General features: G+C 38.1%; 1 protein-coding gene across 4 annotated transcripts in view; it reads right to left on the bottom strand.

The window, feature by feature from the left end:
- ARAP2 (ArfGAP with RhoGAP domain, ankyrin repeat and PH domain 2) overlaps positions 1-21,973 on the bottom strand; it is a 182,051-nt gene that overhangs the window by 123,396 nt on the left and 36,682 nt on the right. For all 4 annotated transcript variants that reach the window (XM_023224473.1, XM_023224470.2, XM_023224474.2 and 1 more), the window contains exon 7: positions 3,816-3,885. In XM_023224473.1, coding sequence (XP_023080241.1) covers positions 3,816-3,885 — 70 coding nt within the window. The remainder of the gene's footprint in view (positions 1-3,815; positions 3,886-21,973) is intronic.

Raw genomic sequence — 21,973 nt, 5'->3', positions numbered from 1 at the left:
TTACTGTCACGTTGGTTTTCTTGAGGTTTCCTGAATATATCACATTTCTACCCAAGCCAGTGCCTTTGCATACACTGTTTGCTCTGCAAAGAATTGTTTTCACACCCATCTGCACATACTTACTGCCTCCTCCTCCTTCATATTTCAGCATAAATATATCCTCTGAAGAAAGCCTCTCTGACCAGCACAATCTCTCAGGCCCCTCATCCTCGCAGATAACCCTAATTTAAGCTAACAGCAACCTGAATTTTTCCTTTATAAAAATTATTCATTGTAATTTAAATGGTGACTTTATATTTACCCATGTGATCATTTGATTCATATAGTCTCCCCAAATAGGCTTCAGGTCATTTATCTATGTTCCTCACCACCTTTCATGTAGTTAATACTATAGAAATATTTTCTGAATGGCTCATTTTTAATATTTCTTGAAATTTATTTCTTATCACTTCCGCTGAGCCTCCAGGAGCCTATACATTAGTCTACATGCTAATAAATTAACACCTGGCTTAGTGCAACAGTCTCCCGATTTGACTCCCTACTTTCAGTTTGTTTTCCTTCTGAATTTTCCGGCATATTATTTTTCAAATGTCATACGTTGGAGAAAATAGAGAAAAGACTCATGGAAGTGAATACAAGATGGGTCTGATGTTTGCACAGAATGTTGATGGATGGCAATGGCTAGGGAGTCTCAGACGAAAGAACAAAAACACAAGGGGAACGCGTAGGAAAAGACACGCTCCAGTTTCCCATAGTGTATACTCAGTTACTGTTTAAAAAGATCATTAGGCAGAGACACATGACATGATTGGCTTAACAAAGGAAACCCTACAAACGCAAGTAGGTTAAAATGGCAATACAAGGCCCAAAACTAGACCAATAAGTGCTCTAGAAACTCAAAAGAGGAAGATAACATCTTTCCATTGTCGGTCAACCTAAGGAGGTGGGAAAGGGCACAGCATCTTTGGGGACAGTGTAAAAGCCCCTCTGCTCTAAGTCTGTAGTGGCTGAGACCAGACAGCAGGAATTAGAATGCCTAAAAACATTTACAGTTTATCCCCTACGTGATCTGTTTCCAAATTTTAGTTTTCATAAGAATTAAAGGAACTTATAACAATATCCCTCTAGTGAGATAATTAACTATTTGTTGAGGAAAATGTTAACATTAACCCATTTTGTCACTAGAAATAAGTCAAGTAGCACTGTACTGAAAGAAACAGGGATCAAAAAAAGATTATCTTTCCAATAAATCCCGTTAAAGAGAAAACAATTCCTTAATAAATAACCTACACACCTATAACAATGATACATTTAACAAACAAATATTTCTGGTAGAATAATATAAAAATATAATTCCCCAGAGGTGATCAAAATATACTTAACAAGCAAAATACTATGTCACTATAACCATAAAAGTTGTAGTTTATCTTTTTTTTTTTTTTTTTTTTTTTTGAGACGGAGTCTCGCTCTGTCGCCCAGGCTGGAGTGCAGTGGCCGGATCTCAGCTCACTGCAAGCTCCGCCTCCCGGGTTTATGCCATTCTCCTGCCTCAGCCTCCCGAGTAGCTGGGACTACAGGCGCCCGCCACCTCGCCCGGCTAGTTTTTTTGTATTTTTTAGTAGAGACGGGGTTTCACCGTATTAGCCAGGATGGTCTTGATCTCCTGACCTCGTGATCCGCCCGTCTCGGCCTCCCAAAGTGCTGGGATTACAGGCTTGAGCCACCGCGCCCGGCCAAAAGTTGTAGTTTATCTAATGGCTCATTTAAAATCTGAGATCCCGAGAAAAATCTTGTAATTTTTAACATCATAGCACTGATTTTTATATTTGTCTTGCAACAGTACAAGATAAAGATAATTTTAAAAAAATACTCAAATGACAACAATGCTCACAATGCCTGTGTTTTTCAGAGTATAAAATTTTCCTTAAGGAAAGAAATTGTAAAGCCTCCCTTGAGCCTGTAACACACAGACATCTAGGTCAAGTTTGTCATTTATCTACTATCTTGAGACAATGAAACGATCACAGGGCAATTCTGCCCACAGCTGGGTGAAAATGGGGGTGAGTTCGATTTCTTCACAGGGGATAAAATACCAGGGCTGTTTGGATCATGCCATTTTCTGTGATATAATGAGGAAGTCCTTACAGAGACATGATTGGCGGCCTCAAGGAAACTGGAAGAAACCTAGGGAATGTGTAACTCTGCACACTACCTCCCAAAGGCCCAACCACATGCTCCTCAAGTGCCCATTTAAACATTAAAAGAACTGTGCTGAGTTCACACAGCTGTTAACACTGGGTCACCCAGCCACGATGGCGGCAATGGCTACACCTATGCATCCCTTTTGCTAGAAGAGTTACAACAGAAACTATGCCTCCTTTTAGGAAACACCAAATCCAGTGTTTCTGTTTTTTGCCAAAATGAAACCAACCATCTAGACAATAAATGGATGAAATGTCAAAGAAAATCACAATTTAAACTTTTTAATATTAAGCTAAATGATTTGCAATACTCATTTTTATATGAACTTTTTAATCTCAATTTCAAACCAAGCTGCATCATTTTCATTGCATCAATAACTACAAACGTGAGAGGTCCTCATCTCTTCACTGCAGTTGAGATGAGCTTTAAAAGAACAAACTGAGAGAAAGAGAGAAAAATAGTCCAGTTTGACACAGTTACTAGAAATTATCTCAAATGAAAATAATGGTATCACCAGCAACAGTCTTATGGCATGGAAGCCTGTCTCACTCCTGAATAGTTTTCCTCCTCATTTCAATCAAACCAGAAAAGGTTACAGGTGATAGAGAAAACCAGCAGTGAGATTCTGTCAGCTATACAGGCTACCTTCTACTCACCCTAGGGAACGAATTGTCTTAACATTCAAATGTACAAGCAAACTAGAAAAAAAAATAGCTAAAACAGAAAACAGCTTTTAAGGCTGGTCATGGTAGCTCATGTCTGTAATCCCAGCACTTTGGGAGGCCAAGGCGGCAGATAACTTGAGATCAGAAGTTCGAGACCAGCCTGGCCAACATGGTGAAACCTTGTCTCTACTAAAATTACAAAATTAGCCAGGCACAGTGGTGTGCACCTGTGATACCAGCTACTTGGGAAGCTGAGGCAGGAGAATCACTGGAACCCAGGAGGCAGAGGCTGCAGTGAGGCAAGATCGTGTCACTATGCTCCAGCCTGGGTAACACAGCAAGACTTTGTCTCAAAAAAAAAAAAAAAAAGCACAACAGCTTTTCAAAAATATTCATCCAACCATCTTGCAAACCTCCAAGAGGTGTGTTTACACCCATTTGATGCTCTGAGTCACTGCAAAGTGAAACCAAACAATTAACACCTCTCTATATCTTCCATAATTCTCAGCCATAGAGCATGCAGTGTGTGTTATGTTGCACTATGTGTTACTGTCTGTCTAAAAGCATATATTCTTCTGTCCTGCAGCAAAGAGAAGCAATATGTAAGAAGACTCCTAAATTTCTATTAGAACCATAGGTATTGCCAATATTAGGGGGTGAAAATCTCTAAATAATGAGAAAATAATGTTAGATTAAGAGCTACAAAAAAAAAGCATGTGGTTAAATCTTAAAATTAGTGTGTTAAGAGAAAGTACATACTTAAGACAAAAATCATCTGATTTTAATTAACTAAGCATGTGGTACAATATTTATTAGTTGCAACTTCAAATTCTTTTCATGTTGAGAATCCACCTCCTATTCTTAAAAACCAAACTGCTTGCTTACTTTACTGAAGTACACCTAGTATGCATAAAAAGACAATTTTTGAAAACTGTAAAATGTATTTACCTTCTCGTTATTGTAGTAAGAAATGCTAAGGCCATCAAATTTCACCCATCTCTTCTGAAACATGCGTTTTCTGCAAAACGTATGAAATTGTTATTTTACATTCAAGTACTATGAATTTAGATTGTTAAATACATGTGTAATGTAACCATGTAAATATATTATCATTTATTGTTAAACAGCATAGACACCAATAGATTATGATAATATACAGTTTTGGCCATGGCACATAGGAAAAAATAGCGTAATAGTACTTTCTAATCAGTTGACCTAGGATTTTCTTTTTAATGACACAATTAATAGTGTTGTCACACACATTTGTAAGGCTGAGTACAAAATAAAATATGGTCAGAAACACTATCACTAAATCCATTTCTAATAATAAAGATAATCCTTTCATCAAAATAATATAAGCTTTCATCCCTCATTAAGCTTATATATCTATTTTATGTTCCCTTCATTTTGTTTTAGGGCATAAATATCTTACTAAAATAACAAGGCTTTGTCAATTGGATTTACATGGAAAACATATTTAATTTTGATTAAATAAGCTGAAGAAGACCTGAACAAATATACAGAATCATTTATAAGCATTCAAAATTCAGTGAAACATTATTTTTAAATGATCATATGAAAGGCAAAGGTAGTTTAAAATGGCTACTGACATGAAAAACAAAAGCAAAATAATATAATCACAGGTTTCAGACTTAAAATAAAAAAGAAACTATTTTTCTGACTATACAAGGAAGAAAGTGAAGAACTGTTTTTACTTAGGATTGCTTTTTATTTTTATTTTATATTCTCCTTCCCTGAAGGCAGATAATCGTAGGTACTTTTGGTCTTTAACACAGAAAACACATGAAAATGAACTTCCTATTTTTAAAAAATATTATTTCTAAACAAACATCAACCCTGTCTACCTTGTGCTTTTGCAATTTTCTAAAATGTTTAAAACAAGGAGTTGGCATAACTTTCCTTGGCTCTCAGAAGACTTAACAAAAAAAGAACTTCAGGAAGTGTAGAGAGCTTGTCTCTGAGCTGGTTCCCCAGCCACACATCTATTATGCAAGTGAAACACAGCAAGTCTCCCAAATTAATCGTTAGCAAATATGTTCTGCAGAAGATAAAATTATACCAAATCTGATCAAATATAAAAAAAAGTTTTTGAGATTCTTCAGGGCAGACATTTTCACATATAAGCATTGAATTAATTATGATGTAATAAGAACATGTAAAGATCTTAAAAGCATGTAACCACTTCATATTTAACTCTAATTACAGAAAAAAAATAAAAATAAAAATTGTGGCCAGGGGTAGTGGCTTATGCTTATAACCCCATCACTTTGAGAAGCTGAGGTGGGTGGATCACTGGCCAACATGGTGAAACCCTGTCTCTACAAAATATATTTTTTAAAAAAATAGCCAGGAATGGTGGCGCACACCTGTTGTCCAAGCTATTTGGGAGGCTGCGGTGAAAGGATCACTTGAGCCCAGGAGGTTGAAGCCGCAGTGAGTTATGACTGCACCACTATACTCCAGCCTGGGCGACACAGTGAGAGCCCTATCTCAAAAAAAAAAAAAATTACTTTAAAAGCATGTTACCACAACTGACCACCCAGCCCTCTTTCCATCATATTTTTCATCTTTCAGCTTCTTTTTAACTTTTCCTGGCCTGTCTTGCAATGGGTTTTCCTCACGTTGCAACATCCAACAGTGTTAGAGGCATCTAGCTTTTACTTTTTCCAGCAACCCAGGGTTCCTTAAATTATCAGCATTAAACGTTAAAAGATAAAGATACATTAAGCAAACACATAATAATTATACACTGGATAAATTAGTCACTTTTTGCTCATTTCATGTTTATCTCTTCCACACTTAAAGGCAGAGAAATATATACCTCTAACACAATCCAAACAGTAATTCAGTAAATCAAGATTTTGTTTTGGGACACAACCCACTTCACACTGTGAATAACAGTAAGCTAGAGCTCAATTACACATATAATCTTCCATTTTAAGATAAAAATAATTAACATCTGTGGGGGATAGAGGCCTTAGGGCCTCCCATTACCCCACTATTCCCTTTGCCGACTCCTTATCTTTCAGTTACATCTAAACCAACTACAAAGAAATCCCTCCCCAGTGACCCGATCCAAAGTGGATAACAAAGTTATTCTCTCTCACAATACCCTCTACTTTTCCTCACAGCACTTAACACAACCTCTAATTTTATATATTTGTTTATTTGCTTCATGTTTGTCTCCCACACCAGGTCTTATGCTTTACAAGGACAATATTTATTTCCTTCCGTATGATCAGCAAGTAGTGCAGAGAGGAAAATGGCACTGAAAAAGAATTTGCTGAAGGAATGAGTGGCATGATTAAAAGCACAGTCCTTCTGGCACCATGTGCGGGATGACAGACAAATAAAACCTCAAATGATCAGCACTCATATAATCAGCATCTTTTAAAAGAAAAGTTGAGGGAATGCAAGAAACTTTAGAACACTCAGAATTAAATTCAAAGTTTTGAAACCTGCCAAAACATCAAGTGTAAAAGGTTTACAACCTATTTTCACATGTCTTACTTAAGATTAACTGCAGCCACTCCAACTCATAAAATTTCTTAGAATTCCATCACCATCTTGATAGACAGTTTATGGTCTGAGGCATCATCCAGGACCTTAATATTTGTGTCCACAGAAAACGGGAAAGAGGGAGGGCAGATAACTTAGTATTTGTTAGGTTTACGGATCAGTTAAAGATGCAGCATCTGACTAGCAACACCTCCCCTCTCAGGTGCTCATAATGCAAAAGACACACCCTGCTACTGGCTCTCTGAGGAAAACCTCAGCCTCTGAGAGAATCAGCTCCTAAGATATTCTCCCAATTATTTTAATTTTTCTCAATTGCCACGTGACTATCTGATGTCTTCATCTATTTTTAACTCAATAGTTTTTTTTTTTTTTTTAGTACTTGGCACTGTTTTATTTTTACAAACTAGAATGAGGAACCATATTTATTCTGAAACATACTTTGAGTGTACATTTCTCTTTTTTTTATTTTTTTTATTTTTTTTATTTTTTTAATTCTTATTTTTATTATACTTTAAGTTCTAGGGTACATGTGCATAATGTGCAGGTTTGTTACATATGTATACTTGTGCCATGTTGGTGTGCTGCACCCATCAACTCGTCAGCACCCATCAATTCATCATTTATATCATGTATAACTCCCCAATGTAATCCCTCCTCCCTCCTCACTCCCCATGATAGGCCCCAGTGTGTGATGTTCCCCTTCCCAAGTCCAAGTGATCTCATTGTTCAGTTCCCACCTATGAGTGAGAACATGCGGTGTTTGGTTTTCTCTTCTTGTGATAGTTTGCTAAGAATGATGGTTTCCAGCTGCATCCATGTCCCTACAAAGGACGCAAACTCATCCTTTTTTATGGCTGCATAGTATTCCATGGTGTATATGTGCCACATTTTCTTAATCCAGTCTGTCACTGATGGACATTTGGGTTGATTCCAAGTCTTTGCTATTGTGAATAGTGACACAATAAACATACGTGTGTATGTGTCTTTGTAGTAGAATAACTTATAATCCTTTGGGTATATACCCAGTAGTGGGATGGCTGAGTCATATGGTACATCTAGTTCTAGATCCTTGAGGAACTGCCATACTGTTTTCCATAATGGTTGAACTAGTTTACAATCCCACCAACAGTGTAAAAGTGTTCTTATTTCTCCACATCCTCTCCAACACCTGTTGTTTCCTGATTTTTTAATGATTGCCGTTCTAACTGGTGTGAGATGGTATCTCATTGTGGTTTTGATTTGCAGTTCTCTGATGGCGAGTGATGATGAGCATTTTTTCATGTGTCTGTTGGCTGTATGAATGTCTTCTTTTGAGAAATGTCTGTTCATATCCTTTCCCCACTTTTTGATGGAGTTGTTTGTTTTTTTCTTGTATATTTGTTTGAGTTCTTTGTAGATTCTGGATATTAGCCCTTTGTCAGATGAGTAGATTGCAAAAATTTTCTCCCATTCTGTAGGTTGCCTGTTCACTCTGATGGTAGTTTCTTTTGCTGTGCAGAAACTCTTTAGTTTAATTAGATCCCATTTGTCAATTTTGGCTTTTGCTGCCATTGCTTTTGGTGTTTTAGACATGAAGTCCTTGCCCATGCCTATGTCCTGAATGGTACTACCTAGATTTTCTTCTAGGGTTTTTATGGTATTAGATCTAACATTTAAGTCTCTAATCCATCTTGAATTAATCTTCGTATAAGGAGTAAGGAAAGGATCCAGTTTCAGCTTTCTACTTATGGCTAGCCAATTTTCCCAGCACCATTTATTAAATAGGGAATCCTTTCCCCATTGCTTGTTTCTCTCAGGTTTGTCAAAAATCAGATGGCTGTAGACATGTGGTATTATTTCTAAGGACTCTGTTCTGTTCCATTGGTCTATATCTCTGTTTTGGTACCAGTACCATGCTGTTTTGGTTACTGTAGCCTTGTAGTATAGTTTGAAGTCAGGTAGCGTGACGCCTCCGGCTTTGTCCTTTTGACTTTAATAGTTTTAAAGATTATTAAATCTCTTTAACATTCTGTGAAGGGACAGGTAAATAAGACAACTTCCAGCCCACAGTGAAATGGAATGAGAAGCCACAGGGTGTAGCAGATGAAAGAACAACCGTCCTACAGGTGGAGAAAGCTATTCTGCACTTCTATCATTGAAAGTTGGCTTCTGCGGTCATCCATTCATCCAGTCAGCCATCAAAATCTGCGGGTACATACTCTGTGAACACCACTCTCTGGCCACACTGCCTCTCTTCTCCAGACTCTTTCTTGCCTCATGGCCTTCCCATATGCTATTGTCTCTGCTTGGAATGCTGCCTGCCTGCTCCTAATATGGCTGGCTCCTGCTTATCCTTGAGAGTTCACCTTTAATGTCTTTCCCCTCAAGTTACCATTTCTGACTATGCATAGATCACTCAGGTCTCTTTGTTCTCTTGCTCCATTTCTTTGCTTAATTACACTAAACAGAATGTGTAATTTTATATTTGTTTTTGCTTCATATATCACCCATACTAGATTTCTTTTTCCTGAGCCTTTTCTTTTTGCAAAATATGCATTTTATTGATAAATATTAATTGACATATTTACGGGGTAAATGTGGCATTTTGATATATGCATACAATGTGTAATGATCAATCAGGGTAAATATATCCATCACATCCAACAGATGTTGAGATCCTTGAGTACAGAATCCATTTCTGTTTTGTTCATCAATATAAAACCAGTAACTATCATAGTTTCTCACATACAAAACATACCTAATATTTAGTGAAGAAACAAATGAATGTATTTTTCACTGAAAGATATTTACTTGAATTTCTATTGTATAAATACAGAAATAAACACTACTGAAAAACTTCATCCTTAATTTTATTTTTGCAAATATTAAAAACCAGATTTTTATATGACAAAATAAACACTTTGTAAAAATACTGTTGCAGGATCCTCAGGGTGCTGCTTTTCTGGTCAGAAGCCTCTGTGGCTGGCGGCGCCTTTGCCTGAGTTCTGCTCTAGCCCACTGGGCTTGTTTCACCCATTCGGGGTGAGCAGGCTGTGCTCGGCTCACGCTACCGGCCTGGATCCCATGACTGCCGACGGCGAGCCAGGTGTGGAGTAGTGAGGGGTGTGAGAGCAAGCGAGCATGGGGTCCAGCCACTGTACACAGTGAGGCACGCTGGCTGCTGCAGCGGGGCAGCTAGCACCAGGTGTCTGCACAGGCGCCGGTTCTCTGCAAGGCTGCGGCCGGACCGGGCACACCACAAGCAGCTTCCACGGCTGCCACCAGGCAACATGGTGGCGGCTGGAAGCTTGAGACTACAGGAACCTAAGAGGTCCAAAGAGGGAGTCACAGCCCCGCCTCAGGGAGCTTCCAGGTCTCAGTTCCGTGAAGGGCCGCAGCTCTTCTCTCCTTGTTTTCACGCATAACACGGTGAGAAGGCGAAGTGTTTCGGTCCTGTTTGTGTTAGCTCTTTCAGCCCCGGCGTCTCTCGGGTCCCAAGTTCTTGTCCCGTGTCCAGGAAGAATCAGGTATACACACAAATGGAGGGTGAGCAAGGCGAAGAGGAGCTTTATTGAGTGACAGAATAGCTCAGAGCAGGCCCTGGGTGGGGAGCTCCTCTCTGCAGTGAGGTCATCTGAGGTCTGTGGCTCTTAGCAGAGAGTAGGCCCCAGAGTGGGTAGCTCCTCCCTGTAGCTGGTCATCCTGATGTCTGCACAGCTCCGGTTGATCTGGGGGCTTTTATGGGCCTCCGGAGGAAGTGCACACCAACTGGTCCATGGGCGGCCATAGGCAGGCCCAGAAAAGGCACCGCAAGTTCCTACTGTGGTCCGCAGGGCTAGTCGGCCCCCAACCTTCAGGCCCTCCCTGGCCTGAAGGTGGGGCTTCACGGAGGACCTGCTCCCTTCTGCCCATGGTCCAGCTTCACCTCCTGCTGCTGTTCAGGGAGCCCAGGCTGTTCATGCTGAGAGGTGTCTGCAGGCCAGTGCTGAGCTGCCCTCAGTGCTCCCTCAGCTTTCCTCCCTCCCATGCTCATCAGGATCCAAAGGCCAGAGGGCCGAGGCAGCAGGGAGCTGGCCTATCAGCACTTTCGTAAGAGTGCACACATCCAGATGGGCTGTGACAGCACCTGGCCCGGGCCCCAATCTTGCTCTAAGATAGGAGTGGACACCGGGAGCAGGGAGAGGCCAGGCAGTAGGAGCAGACACCTTTGAGCTTGCAGGGGTAGGGGGACTCTTCTAGTCCCCAAGAATGCAGAGATGCCTGGCTCTGCAGCCTTGGTTTGGGCAGCAGCTGCTGCAACCAGGAACAGGGGCTCCTGACTGCTCCCAGCCTCCACCAAGAACACAGGGAGGCCTGAACGCACAGCAACGACTTGGACATCTGTAGCTACACCCAGGAGAGCAGGACTGCTGTCTGCTCCACGGAGTGGGAGGCCTGGGTCCCACAGCCACAACTTGGCAGCTGCAATTGCACCAAGGAGCTCCCGCTCTACCAACTCGGAAGGGCCGGTGCTCCCACTTGTCCTTGGCTCACGCCATCTCTGTGGAGTATGTAGCCCTGGCGGCACCTCTCTGCTGCAGCCAGTTTGATGGCAGCAGTGGCTCCAGATGGGCTGCTGCTGCCATCACTACCTTATTAAAAATAAATAAATAAATAAGAGCCTACAGAAAGCTTGAAAAGTTCACCATTAATTTCCATGTAATTTCAAAATACATTTTGGAATTAAAAAAACATTTTTGAGATGGAGTCTCACTCTGTCCCCCAGGATGGAGTGCAGTGGCACAATCTCTGCACACTGCAACCTCCACCTCCCAGTGATTCTTCTTCAAGTGATTTTTCTGCCTCAGCCTCCCAAGTAGCTGGGACTACAGGCACACACCACCACGCCCGGCTAATTTTTGCATTTTTAGTAGACACAGGGTTTCACCATATTGGACAGGCATATATTATTGGTCTGGAACTCTTGACCTCATGATCCGCCCGCCTGGGCCTCCCAAAGTGCTGGGATTACAGGCATGGGCAACCATGCCTGGCTGAATTAAAAACTTTTTAACCAACATCTCACCATTAACCCCACCTCTCAGTTCCTATTAATCACCATTCTACTCTATTTCTATGAGTTTTTTTTTTTTTTTTAGATTCCACCTATACATAGATCCCACATAAAGGTTACAAACTTTCAGTTAGAAGAATAAATTCTGGAGATGTAATATATAGCATGGTGACTATAGCTAATAATAACATATTGTACACCTGAAATTTGCTAAGACTGTACATCTTAAGTGTTCTTACCACACACACACACACACAAAACTCTGTTAGGTGACAGTTATGTCATTAGCTTGTGTTAACCATTTCACAATACATAGGGATATCAAATCATCACACTGTATACCTTAAACATATAAGATATTTGATAATCATATCTCAATAAAGCTGGAAACAGAAAAATTTAAATATGGTTATTTAAAATGTGTGCATTTGATACTTTCCTATTTAAAAATGTAAAATAACCAATTCATTTTTAAAACTAAATTCATATAAATACTGAATAAACTATTTTCCTCATTAAAACTATCAACATTCAATTAGCTGTTTTCCACACGTGAACTTCAATACTGAATTCTAATAATTAGCTAAAGATAAAACTTCACACTTAGATCTTTTCTCAGCACTATTCCTATTTCTTTCTTTCTTTCTTTTTTTTTTTTGAGACAGAATTTTGCTCTTGTTGCCCAGGCTGGAGTTCAACGGTGCGATTTGGGCTCACCACAACCTCTGCCTCCTAGGTTCATGTCATTCTCCTGCCTCAGCCTCCTGAGTAGCTGGCATTACAGGCATGTGCCACCACTCCCGGCTAATTTTGTATTTTTAGTAGAGACGGAGTTCTCCATGTTGGTCAGGATGGTCTCGAACTCCTGACTTCAGGTGATCCGCCTGTCTCGGCCTCCCAAAGTGCTGGGATTACAGGTGTGAGCCACCGCACCCGGCCTTCCCTTTTCTAGCAAATGGAAACTTAGATTAATTCATATTGGTAAACCTTACAAATTAATCAAAATTTCAACTAAATAATGAAATGAAAATCTTGAGAAGTTCTGTGCTTCTAACTGCCAATGTAAAATTAAATTAATAAATATCGATGATTTCTAAATGTTTAAGAATTATCTTTTCTGTGCAAAACTTCAGTACTCCTCTCATATGTTCCTAAACATATATTCACTATCCAGCAATTAATTTCATTGTAATGACATATAATTAATATATACGCTATAAGAATTTGCTAAAGTACTTCGAAAGTTAATTTCAATTACTAGCTTAATTTGCTTCATAAATTTTAAAAACAGAAAAAGATAATGTATACACGACAATGCCATCTTAGCTTATGTTCCGGCTACCACACAATACAAATTAGATCTGAAATAATGATGCATTATTGCACAGAAAATAGATTTAAAGTTGCAGTCAATAGAGAAGTTATTTGTTACTACACTTGGTAATAAAAATAGCAAACACATAGTCATTTGTTCCAGGCATTGTGTAGAGCCACATACAAATATTAACTCATCCTCCAGACAACTATGTGAGACAGGTAACACTATTACATCCATTTTAGAGATGAAGGCACAGAGGCAGTGGTTGGTTAAATAATTTGTCCAAGTCATACAACTAATAAAGAACATATCTGGGAGTGTCTTCCCAATGACTGCTCTTAACTGGTACACAAAACGGACATTAGTACATTTTATAGCAAAGTACCCAGGACATCCCTTTAGGTAGTAATAACATTTGACCTCTACATTTTATATGTAACTTCAATCTTGCAAAGTGCTTCAGAATTCCTTCAGGAAAAAAGGTAAAGCAGACATGAAACACATTAGCCTGAGTTTTATCTTATTTTGTTTTTAGGGTTCTGAAGGGAAACATTTCTTTAAGAAGCTTTTTTCAAATAATTTATAAGGCTTGCGCAGTATTATTGAACAGATTTCTATAAACTCTTCCCTTGAGCTCTGGTAGGGCAGGTGGTGTAAAGTTTCAACTGCTTTCATGAAAACAGCTTCACCATCTGGTATCAGTTTTTGTTGTCTCAAAATGTGTTTCTTAAAAATTATTTTTTAACAACACTGTATACACACACAATTAAATCTCTATTTATGAAGTACTCACACAGAGGCACTCCTGTTTAATTTCATTCCTAAGTGCCAGCAGAGTATTTTTTCTTTTTTTAATATTACATCTTTGTGCTTAAAAAACAAATCCTAGTACCTAACAAGCATGCTAACTAACCAATGATACCAATCTAAGGTGAGACAGGCTACCAAATTGTCACCTTTAAAAATCACACAATTGGAAAGAACATCAAAGACATTAAGTCAAATGTATGGCTTTTATTAATCATGCCATTTAAGGTAATGGAAAACATACTTCTCAAGTATTCTAAACAATCTCAAAGGAAAAAATACCATCACCATGCTGTTCCAGATTCATCTGCCTTGTTTATACAGCCCTAAAGAATCACAGCATATTTTATGTTATTCCCTCCTCTAACCCTAACGAGATCCAATATTTTCTAGGACTACCATCTCTATAAGTATATATTTTTATTTATCTAATTACTCATTTTTATTCAGCTAATTATCTGTTGATCAAATTACTCTTTTAAGAAGCAGAAGACTTTTAAGTGATGCAGTAACAAAGGATTTTAGAGAGAGTAACTTGCAAGGAATTACTAAAATATTTCTATAAAATGCCAGCACTTCTCTATTCTAAAGAGCATTTTCTCACTTTTAAGCAAACCGAAATAACAATTTCCAAGATTATATGAACCAAATGAGCTGGGGCCAAAAAATGAAAATAAAACAAAAAAAGAGTATCTTCAATCTCAGCTTCCATCTCTGCTATATCTACATCTTAAAATGAGAAGAAAAAAAAAAAAAAAAGGTACTCAACATAAAATTCCAGGGGCTAAAAAGATTCTTGGAAGTCAATGATAAAGCCTGAATTTTAGTGTGCAACTACTAATTTTAAACATATCTACAAAGAGCTTAGTGCTTTCATAAAATGGTGTATAAAAAGCTACGTTAAAAGATTCACACTTCTTCATTTTATGGAGTCATATCATACAAAATACATCATGAACCAGTTTCCAGTTAAAAATATCAGTTAAAAGCTTGCATTTACTTCTACTCCTCCCCAGACCTCACTAAAAGACATCAAAGGATTAAGAAATGAATAAAAATAAATAAATGCCTGCAAACCAACACTGACTAGAGAAGTCGAGGACAGTAACAATAGCTAGAAATCTGGAAACAGAAGGAGAGATAAAAACTGATTGCTAAGTCAGCATTAGATTGAATTAAGAGGAAAACACATTTACTCTTGCATTACCTCTGAAAATCTCAGGAAATAGAGGTACCAAGTAATTCTGGAAGTGACTATGAAAGTGAGGGTGAGGCGCTAATAATGGATAAGTTGAAAGGCAGTTTAAGATGTGGATTGCCCTCCAACATCACAGAATCCTTCTCCCCCACTTTGCACTGTTGGTAAACTGTCTCTCTGCCTTCACTCAACATAATAGTGTAGTTTTATTCAATGGACAGAATAAAACAGGAGGTTTTGGGGCTAGGAGACTCAGGCATAGCTATACTAAAGTAGAGGAATCAAATAAAAGTCTACATCATAACTACCAATACTCAAAGTCCACTTTCCCTCATGAGCCAACCAAAAACTGGTTACCAGGCCGGGTGCAGTGGCTCACACTGTCATCCCAGCATTTTGGGAGGCCGAGGTGGGTAGGTCACCTGAGGTCAGGAGATGAAGATCAGCCTGAGCAACAGGGAGAAACCCCATCGCTACTAAAAATACAAAAATTAGCCGGGCATGGTGGTGTGTGTCTGTAATCCCAGCCACCTGGGAGGCTGAGGCAGAAGAATTACTTGAACCTGGGAGGCGGAGGTTGCAGTGAGTCAAGATCATGCCACTGCACTCCATCCTGGGTGACAGGGCAACACTCCGTCTCCAAAAAAAAAAAAAAAAAAAAAAAAAAAACTGGTTACCAGGCCTATAATGCTCAGGAAGAAGATTCATTTAAAAGATACTAGCGTGAGGCTTCTGTATGTAAACATATTACTAAAAAACCTACCATGATCGTCTTACAAGAAACAAATAGCAAGGACCATCAGAGCCTACAGTGCTTCTAATCAGTTTTGCAATATTTCACTCTAAAGTGACAGCTCAAGATTAACATGACATTTGAGAAAAATACCACTTTTAGGTAAAAGATAGAGACAAAACCACCCCTCCAAAAAGTTAAAAGAAATAGACTCTATAGGAAAGCTTCAAAAAAAAAAGTATTAATATCTTCAGAGGAGTAAAAGGATTTATTTGTGAAAAAGTAACACTATGCCATGAAAAGAACAGTCAAAAGAAAATGTTTTGTGTGTTAATTACACTATAACAACAAAACAAAAACTGGGTTAGGAAACACAACTGAAGAAACTTCCTAGTAAGTGGAAAGGGAAAATTGAAAAGCTAGATATTTATCAGGGTTTCAGGGCAAGAGGTCCAACACCAAACTACCAGGAATTCTAGAAAGAAAAAAAAAGTTATTGAAGAATAAACAAGAAAATCTCCAAGAACTGATAAATAGGCTACGTATAAAGAATCAATAATGAGATTTCTCAATACTACCTCTAGATTACTAGGAATCTCGAATATAAATTACTGATCTGGAGAAGTATTCTTTCCAGTTAAGATTTCTAAAACATAATAAATCAACAATAACAATGTTTAGGGGGGAGAAAAAGACATTTTCAAGCATGGAAGGTCTGAAAACATTGACTCCCTATCCATCTTTTCTCAGGAAGCTTCAAAGAGTTGTACTTTATCTAAAGAAAAGATGGAAAGACAAAAACACTAGAGAGAGGAATAGAGAATCCCAAAGATGATACAAGGGAATTCCAAGATGCTAGTGTGCACTCAGCCTGGGGAACAACCAGCCCAAACTAAAGTTTTCTTAGCGGGCAGTCGGATGATGAAATTGATAGGTATATTTATTTTGGTTACTTCAGAGATTCATATTTTGAGAAAAATTTTCAGATGAAGGAATACACATATTAAAAATAAAGCAAACAGGCCAGACACGGTGGCTCACGCCTGTAATACCAGCACTATGGGAGGCCGAGGAGGGTAGATCACAAGGTCAGGAGTTCAAGACCAACCTGGCCAAGATGGTGAAACCCTGTCTCTACTAAAAATACAAAAATTAGCCAGGCATGGTGGTGGGTGCCTGTAATCCCAGCTACTTGGAAGACTGTGGCAGAGAATTGCTTGAACCCGACAGGTGAAGGTTGCAGTGAGCCAAGATCACGCCACTTTACTCTAGCCTGGGCAACACAGTGAGACTCAGTCTCAAAAAAAAAAAAAAAAAAAAAAAAAAAAGTAAGCAAAAGAAAAAATCAACAATCATTAATTCAACAAAAATTAAACATTGTCAATGAAAAAAATTAAGCATACTATGCTACATTGCTCAAAAATGAGTAGCCTTTACAGTTATAATATAAAACAAAGTTACAGATATCTAAATATCTTATGTAACTATTTTAAAAGGATAATAGGAATTGTATCTAGAAGGGAAAGAGGAAACAGTGGTTAAAATGAATAAATATGATCTTCCATGGTGGTACATCAACAGCTAATCCCTAACACTGAACAGTTAAAAAAAAAGTATAAAAATAATAAGACATACAGAACAAATGCTAAAAGTAACTATAAAAGAGTTGAAAGGGGCTGCCCCTTATGAAGAGGTTGGAGGGAGGAAATGTCACTTTTTTTTTTTATTATAACGCCTTTCCTTTATTGCTCCATTAATACATATGTAATAATGTTCTTACCAGTACATTTCACTATATCCCTTCAAACAACCTCTCCGTTATGTCACTATCAGAAACTGACAAATGGACTATTAATAGTTCGATAGAAATATGTTTAGTATCATACCCCGGGTCACAGAGTTTAAAATATCAAAGTACTAATATATTCTGGAAATACCTACTTAAAACTGAATTTTTTTTTATTATACTTTAAGTTCTAGGGTACATGTGCACAACATGCAGGTTTGTTACATATGTATACATGTGCCATGTTGGTGTGCTGCACCCATTAACTCGTCATTTACATTAGGTATATCTCCTAATGCTATCCCTTCCCCCTGCCCCACAATAGGACCCGGTGTGTGATGTTCCCCTTCCTGTATTCAAGTGATCTCATTGTTCAATTCCTACCTATGAGTGAGAACATGCAGTATTTGGTTTTCTGTTCTTGTGATAGTTTGCTGAGAATGATGGTTTCCAGCTGCATCCATGTCCTTTTATTTAAATAAGCCATGTACTACTTTCTGACACATAAACTATGTGCTTTTATAACAATCAAACATTGAATTCTGAAAGTTCAGTGTGAACACATGATCTCTTTACCTTGTACTTATCAAAGTATGAACTGACTGGGACTCATAGTAATATTATTTAAAGTCCTCTGCAATAAAATGGTGTTCTGAAAGAAAAAGAAAATCGAGGTTTATTGAGCATCAGTTAAGAGTGAGGCCCAAAGTTACCTACTTTTCCAAATGATTTCACGGAGGTAGTCTTGACCTCATGCATTTATGTGAAAAATGGAGGTTCCAAGAAATTGAGTCACATAGCAAATGAATGATGTCTCTCTGATTCCAAACCCTATTCATTTCTCTGCAGCTAAGATGGCTGAAAGGAATTAACCAGGTAATATTATGGAGACTGAAACTAACTTTTTTCCTCCTCAAACTGCAACAATATTAAAGCTTTTTATTTCCTTGGCACAATGTTTACCAGTAGCAAGTGCTTTGAGAAACGGCCATCTAATTTTCAGATTAAAAAAGAAAACATACTTTTTATCAAGGATTTCGGATTCACTTTTAAGTTCAACAAGGTGACTGATATGTAACACCCTAGTCAAACATGGACTTGCCAACTTTCTGCTACACCTGTCTTTCACTGCAGCCCCAAGAAAGTATACCAAGAGACCCAAGACACTCAAACACTTGTGTAGCCAGGTGGGGAATTCTTCCAATAAAGGAACCTTGGAGATTGGATGATGACATGGAAACCGACAAAGGCACAAACAGTATAAGCTCTGAATTCCTCCCAGGTCTTGGGCTATTGGCTTGTGGGAGCTCTGACTCCCAGTCACTGTCTGAGATCTAACCTTTTCTTGGTATTTGATCATTGGCTTTTTCACTTTCCCTAGTTATCTGTTCTCTGGACATGCTTTTCACTGACAGTTTCTCTCTCCTGGTCCTAGAACCCAACTGTCCATCTTCAATAAAATAACTCCAACCTCCACCTGCTCACTATCTCAACCCTCAAGTACATCTAGATATCACCACTATCATTGCCTTTCCCTCTAGACAGGAAAGCATTTTACTAAAAATGCCAGTTAAAATCTTATCCATTTTCCAAAGGGCAATTCAACTGCTACCCTCTCCTTCCTGGAAGGTCTTTGAAGAAATGCTTTCTCAACCCTTGGTAATCTCAGGACTTTGTACGTACCAATTATACTTTTGTCTTTGGGTTTTATTGCTATTCACATATACATTTCTTTTCTGCCCTAAATGGAAGCTACAACAAGATCAGGAACACATCTTGCTCATCTGTGTCCTTCACCATCTCCAAGTGCTGACTTAACCTCACATGATCAACTTTAGCTGTCTCAGGCTCACACTGCCACATCAGTACTCCTCATGGCCAAAAAAAAAGTTAAATTTTAAAAAAGAGGAATTTCCCCAAGTAAGAAATAAAGTCCTAAAACATTTCAAGTAAAATAGAAATTCTTTAATACACACAGCAGTTTTTATAAAGATGCTCTGTGTGTTATGCTGAACACAGAAACATCTTTAGAAAATAGTATTGTAAAAATTCAAAAGGATTTCCTTTTGCATATATTCTTGGAGATGTTAATTTATGCATCTCCTAGAAGAGGCACAGCACATCCAACCATGTTCTCTTTTCTTTACAACAGCTTCAAACATTTCTCTTCTGAGATGCATATTTGGGAAATGCTGGAATAAATTAGATCCAGTCTTTCATATTTGCATCTATACAAATCTGCTGAAAAGCTTATTATTTACAGCTGAGAAAAAGTGAAGAAGATGATTTATTTTAATCCTCAAAACCAGTGAGAGGTTTTTAAAAGCAAGTATCACTTATTAAGCTTTTTATCTGCTTTGACCTGTTCAAAATACAGCCCCCAAAATTCCACATTTTATTATTCCTTTCATACAGTTTTTAAACCACTAATTTTAGGGATATTATATTTAGGTCATTCAAATATTTAAACAACTTTTCATATACTAACCTGGAAATGTTTCAGTATTTCTTTTGTTGTATGGTGTCATACAATTATATTCTTAACCATATATTGAGCAATGTTCACACATTAGGCATTGATTCAGAATTGGCATTTTCATTTCAAAGGTAAATAGATAACCACGTGAAATAAGTTCAGATTGTGAATGCGATTATTTTGTTTAATGACATTCATTAAACAAAAGACAGTTGCATACACTATTTGAAAAAGTATAAACTAGAATGTATCTGTTAGTTTTTAAATTGTATTTTGACAATTGCATTTTGATAATTTACGTGCATGTCTTTAAGGGGGAAACAATTATGAAAAATAAAAAATAAAAAACACCAAGAGTCCACTACCCTGTTAATGTATAACAGCATTATCAATGGTTCTTGGAGATTTTCAGCCACAAATATGTTGTTGAGTTCAGTAGCTTATATTACAAAGTTCTTATAAATTGCTGTTTTAGAAAAATTAAAAGAAAATATGTCTAATGCTAGGTTTTTCACAGATTCATTCTACAACAAATACTAAGCATCTACCACGAGCTAGGCAGTATTCTGCTAAGGCTATCATAGCACAAGAAAAGCAATGCACATGCCTGTCCCCACGGAGCTTGTATGAAATAAATAAATCATCTGGCCTGTAAGCCCTGTAGAAGAAAGTAATTAAGGGAGTGGTGGGCTGGCAGGGGAGAGCAACAGTTGTAGTATTAAATTTGGTGGCCAGGGCTTAAATGTAAAGGAGACATTATAGCATGAACTTGAGAGAAGTTCAAGCCATGTTACTCTTGGGGGAAGAGCATTTCGGGCAGAAAGAAATAACAAATGCAGAGGCTTCTAAGGAGGACCTCTGCTTTTTATTGCTTCTGTATTTTACTGGACCACAGCCTCATTCATTGGCTACATCTGCTTTTATGCTATAACTGCTGAGTTAAATAGTTGCAACAGAGACCATTTGACTATAAAGCTTAAACTATTTAATACCTGACCCTTTATGGAAAAAGTTTGTTGACACCTGCTATATGGAGTTCGGAATCCCATCTCAATCAGTGCTGTCTGCATCAAAGAGACATGCAGCCATGAGTTAAACAAAGCTTAGCAACCACTGCATAAGGAAGGGGTAGGCATCACTTTGTTTACTTTAATGAACATCTTAAACCCTCACAATAGCCTACAGAGTCTAATTAGGAAAGGAAAAATTCTGGATTCTACTTCTGATTTAATGAATGCATGCGTTTTGGCCAGCTACACATGTTTCTTTCAAGTCATAGCAATGTAATCATGTAGAAGAGTTTCAAAATTTCTTGTTGATGTATCAAGCTCCTTGGTTTATTTTCTTATATTCATTTATCCTGGTATTTTGGATGGGGGGGGGCGCAGGGGTGAGCTTTAGGACAGAAAATGCAATTATTTCCCCCAAAATAGAAAAATATAAATCCAGAAAACTTACAGCATCTAACCTTAGGCAGGTTCAGAATAGAAAGAATGGAAAGTCAAAGTTCTGAGAAAGAGAGACAGAAGATATCCTAACTGTCCCAGAGGTGGCCAGCAATGGTGAAACTTTCTCAATGTGCCTGGAGCATAAACAGACCAACCCTGTAAAGGGCGAGATCTCACCCGGGACACACAGGAAACCACAGCTGCTGGGGGCTTTGTACTCAAAGTCTGTTTCTTCTTCCAGTGATACTTTAAGAGAGCACTTGGACCTCCCTAAATACTTAGATTTTACAGAAATGAATTCAAGAATATTCAAGTTCACTGATTCATTCCACTAGTGTTCAGACCTGAGCAGTGATCCACACGTTCGACATCTGAATATGCACTTACCAATAACACTTAGGACTAAAAAGAAAAAGCAGAGGGTTTTGTCATCATAATGTAACCAGAAAGAAGTGACACACATAGCTGACAGTAAGAAGTACTCTGCTTTGGCTTATTCAAAATCAAATTTCCTAAAGGATGAAAATATATAAGGTACTAACATATAATTACTAACCATATAATTTTGGGGTGTTTTGCTATCTTTTGAAATGTAATTCCTGCTTCTACTAGTCATCTGATGCCGCTTCTGGCAGATTTTTTTTCAATTAAAATTATTTTAGATCAAACCAATCCTTTCTAGAAATGACACACATTTCAGGAGAATAGGAGAGAAAAACAGCACACTGTAGGGACTCACCACATTAGCTACTGATACATGAAAGCTTT

This window comes from Piliocolobus tephrosceles, chromosome 3 (assembly GCF_002776525.5).
Source record: "Piliocolobus tephrosceles isolate RC106 chromosome 3, ASM277652v3, whole genome shotgun sequence".
NCBI classification, from domain to species: Eukaryota; Metazoa; Chordata; class Mammalia; order Primates; family Cercopithecidae; genus Piliocolobus; species Piliocolobus tephrosceles.
This window is presented reverse-complemented; position numbering and strand designations above follow the sequence as displayed.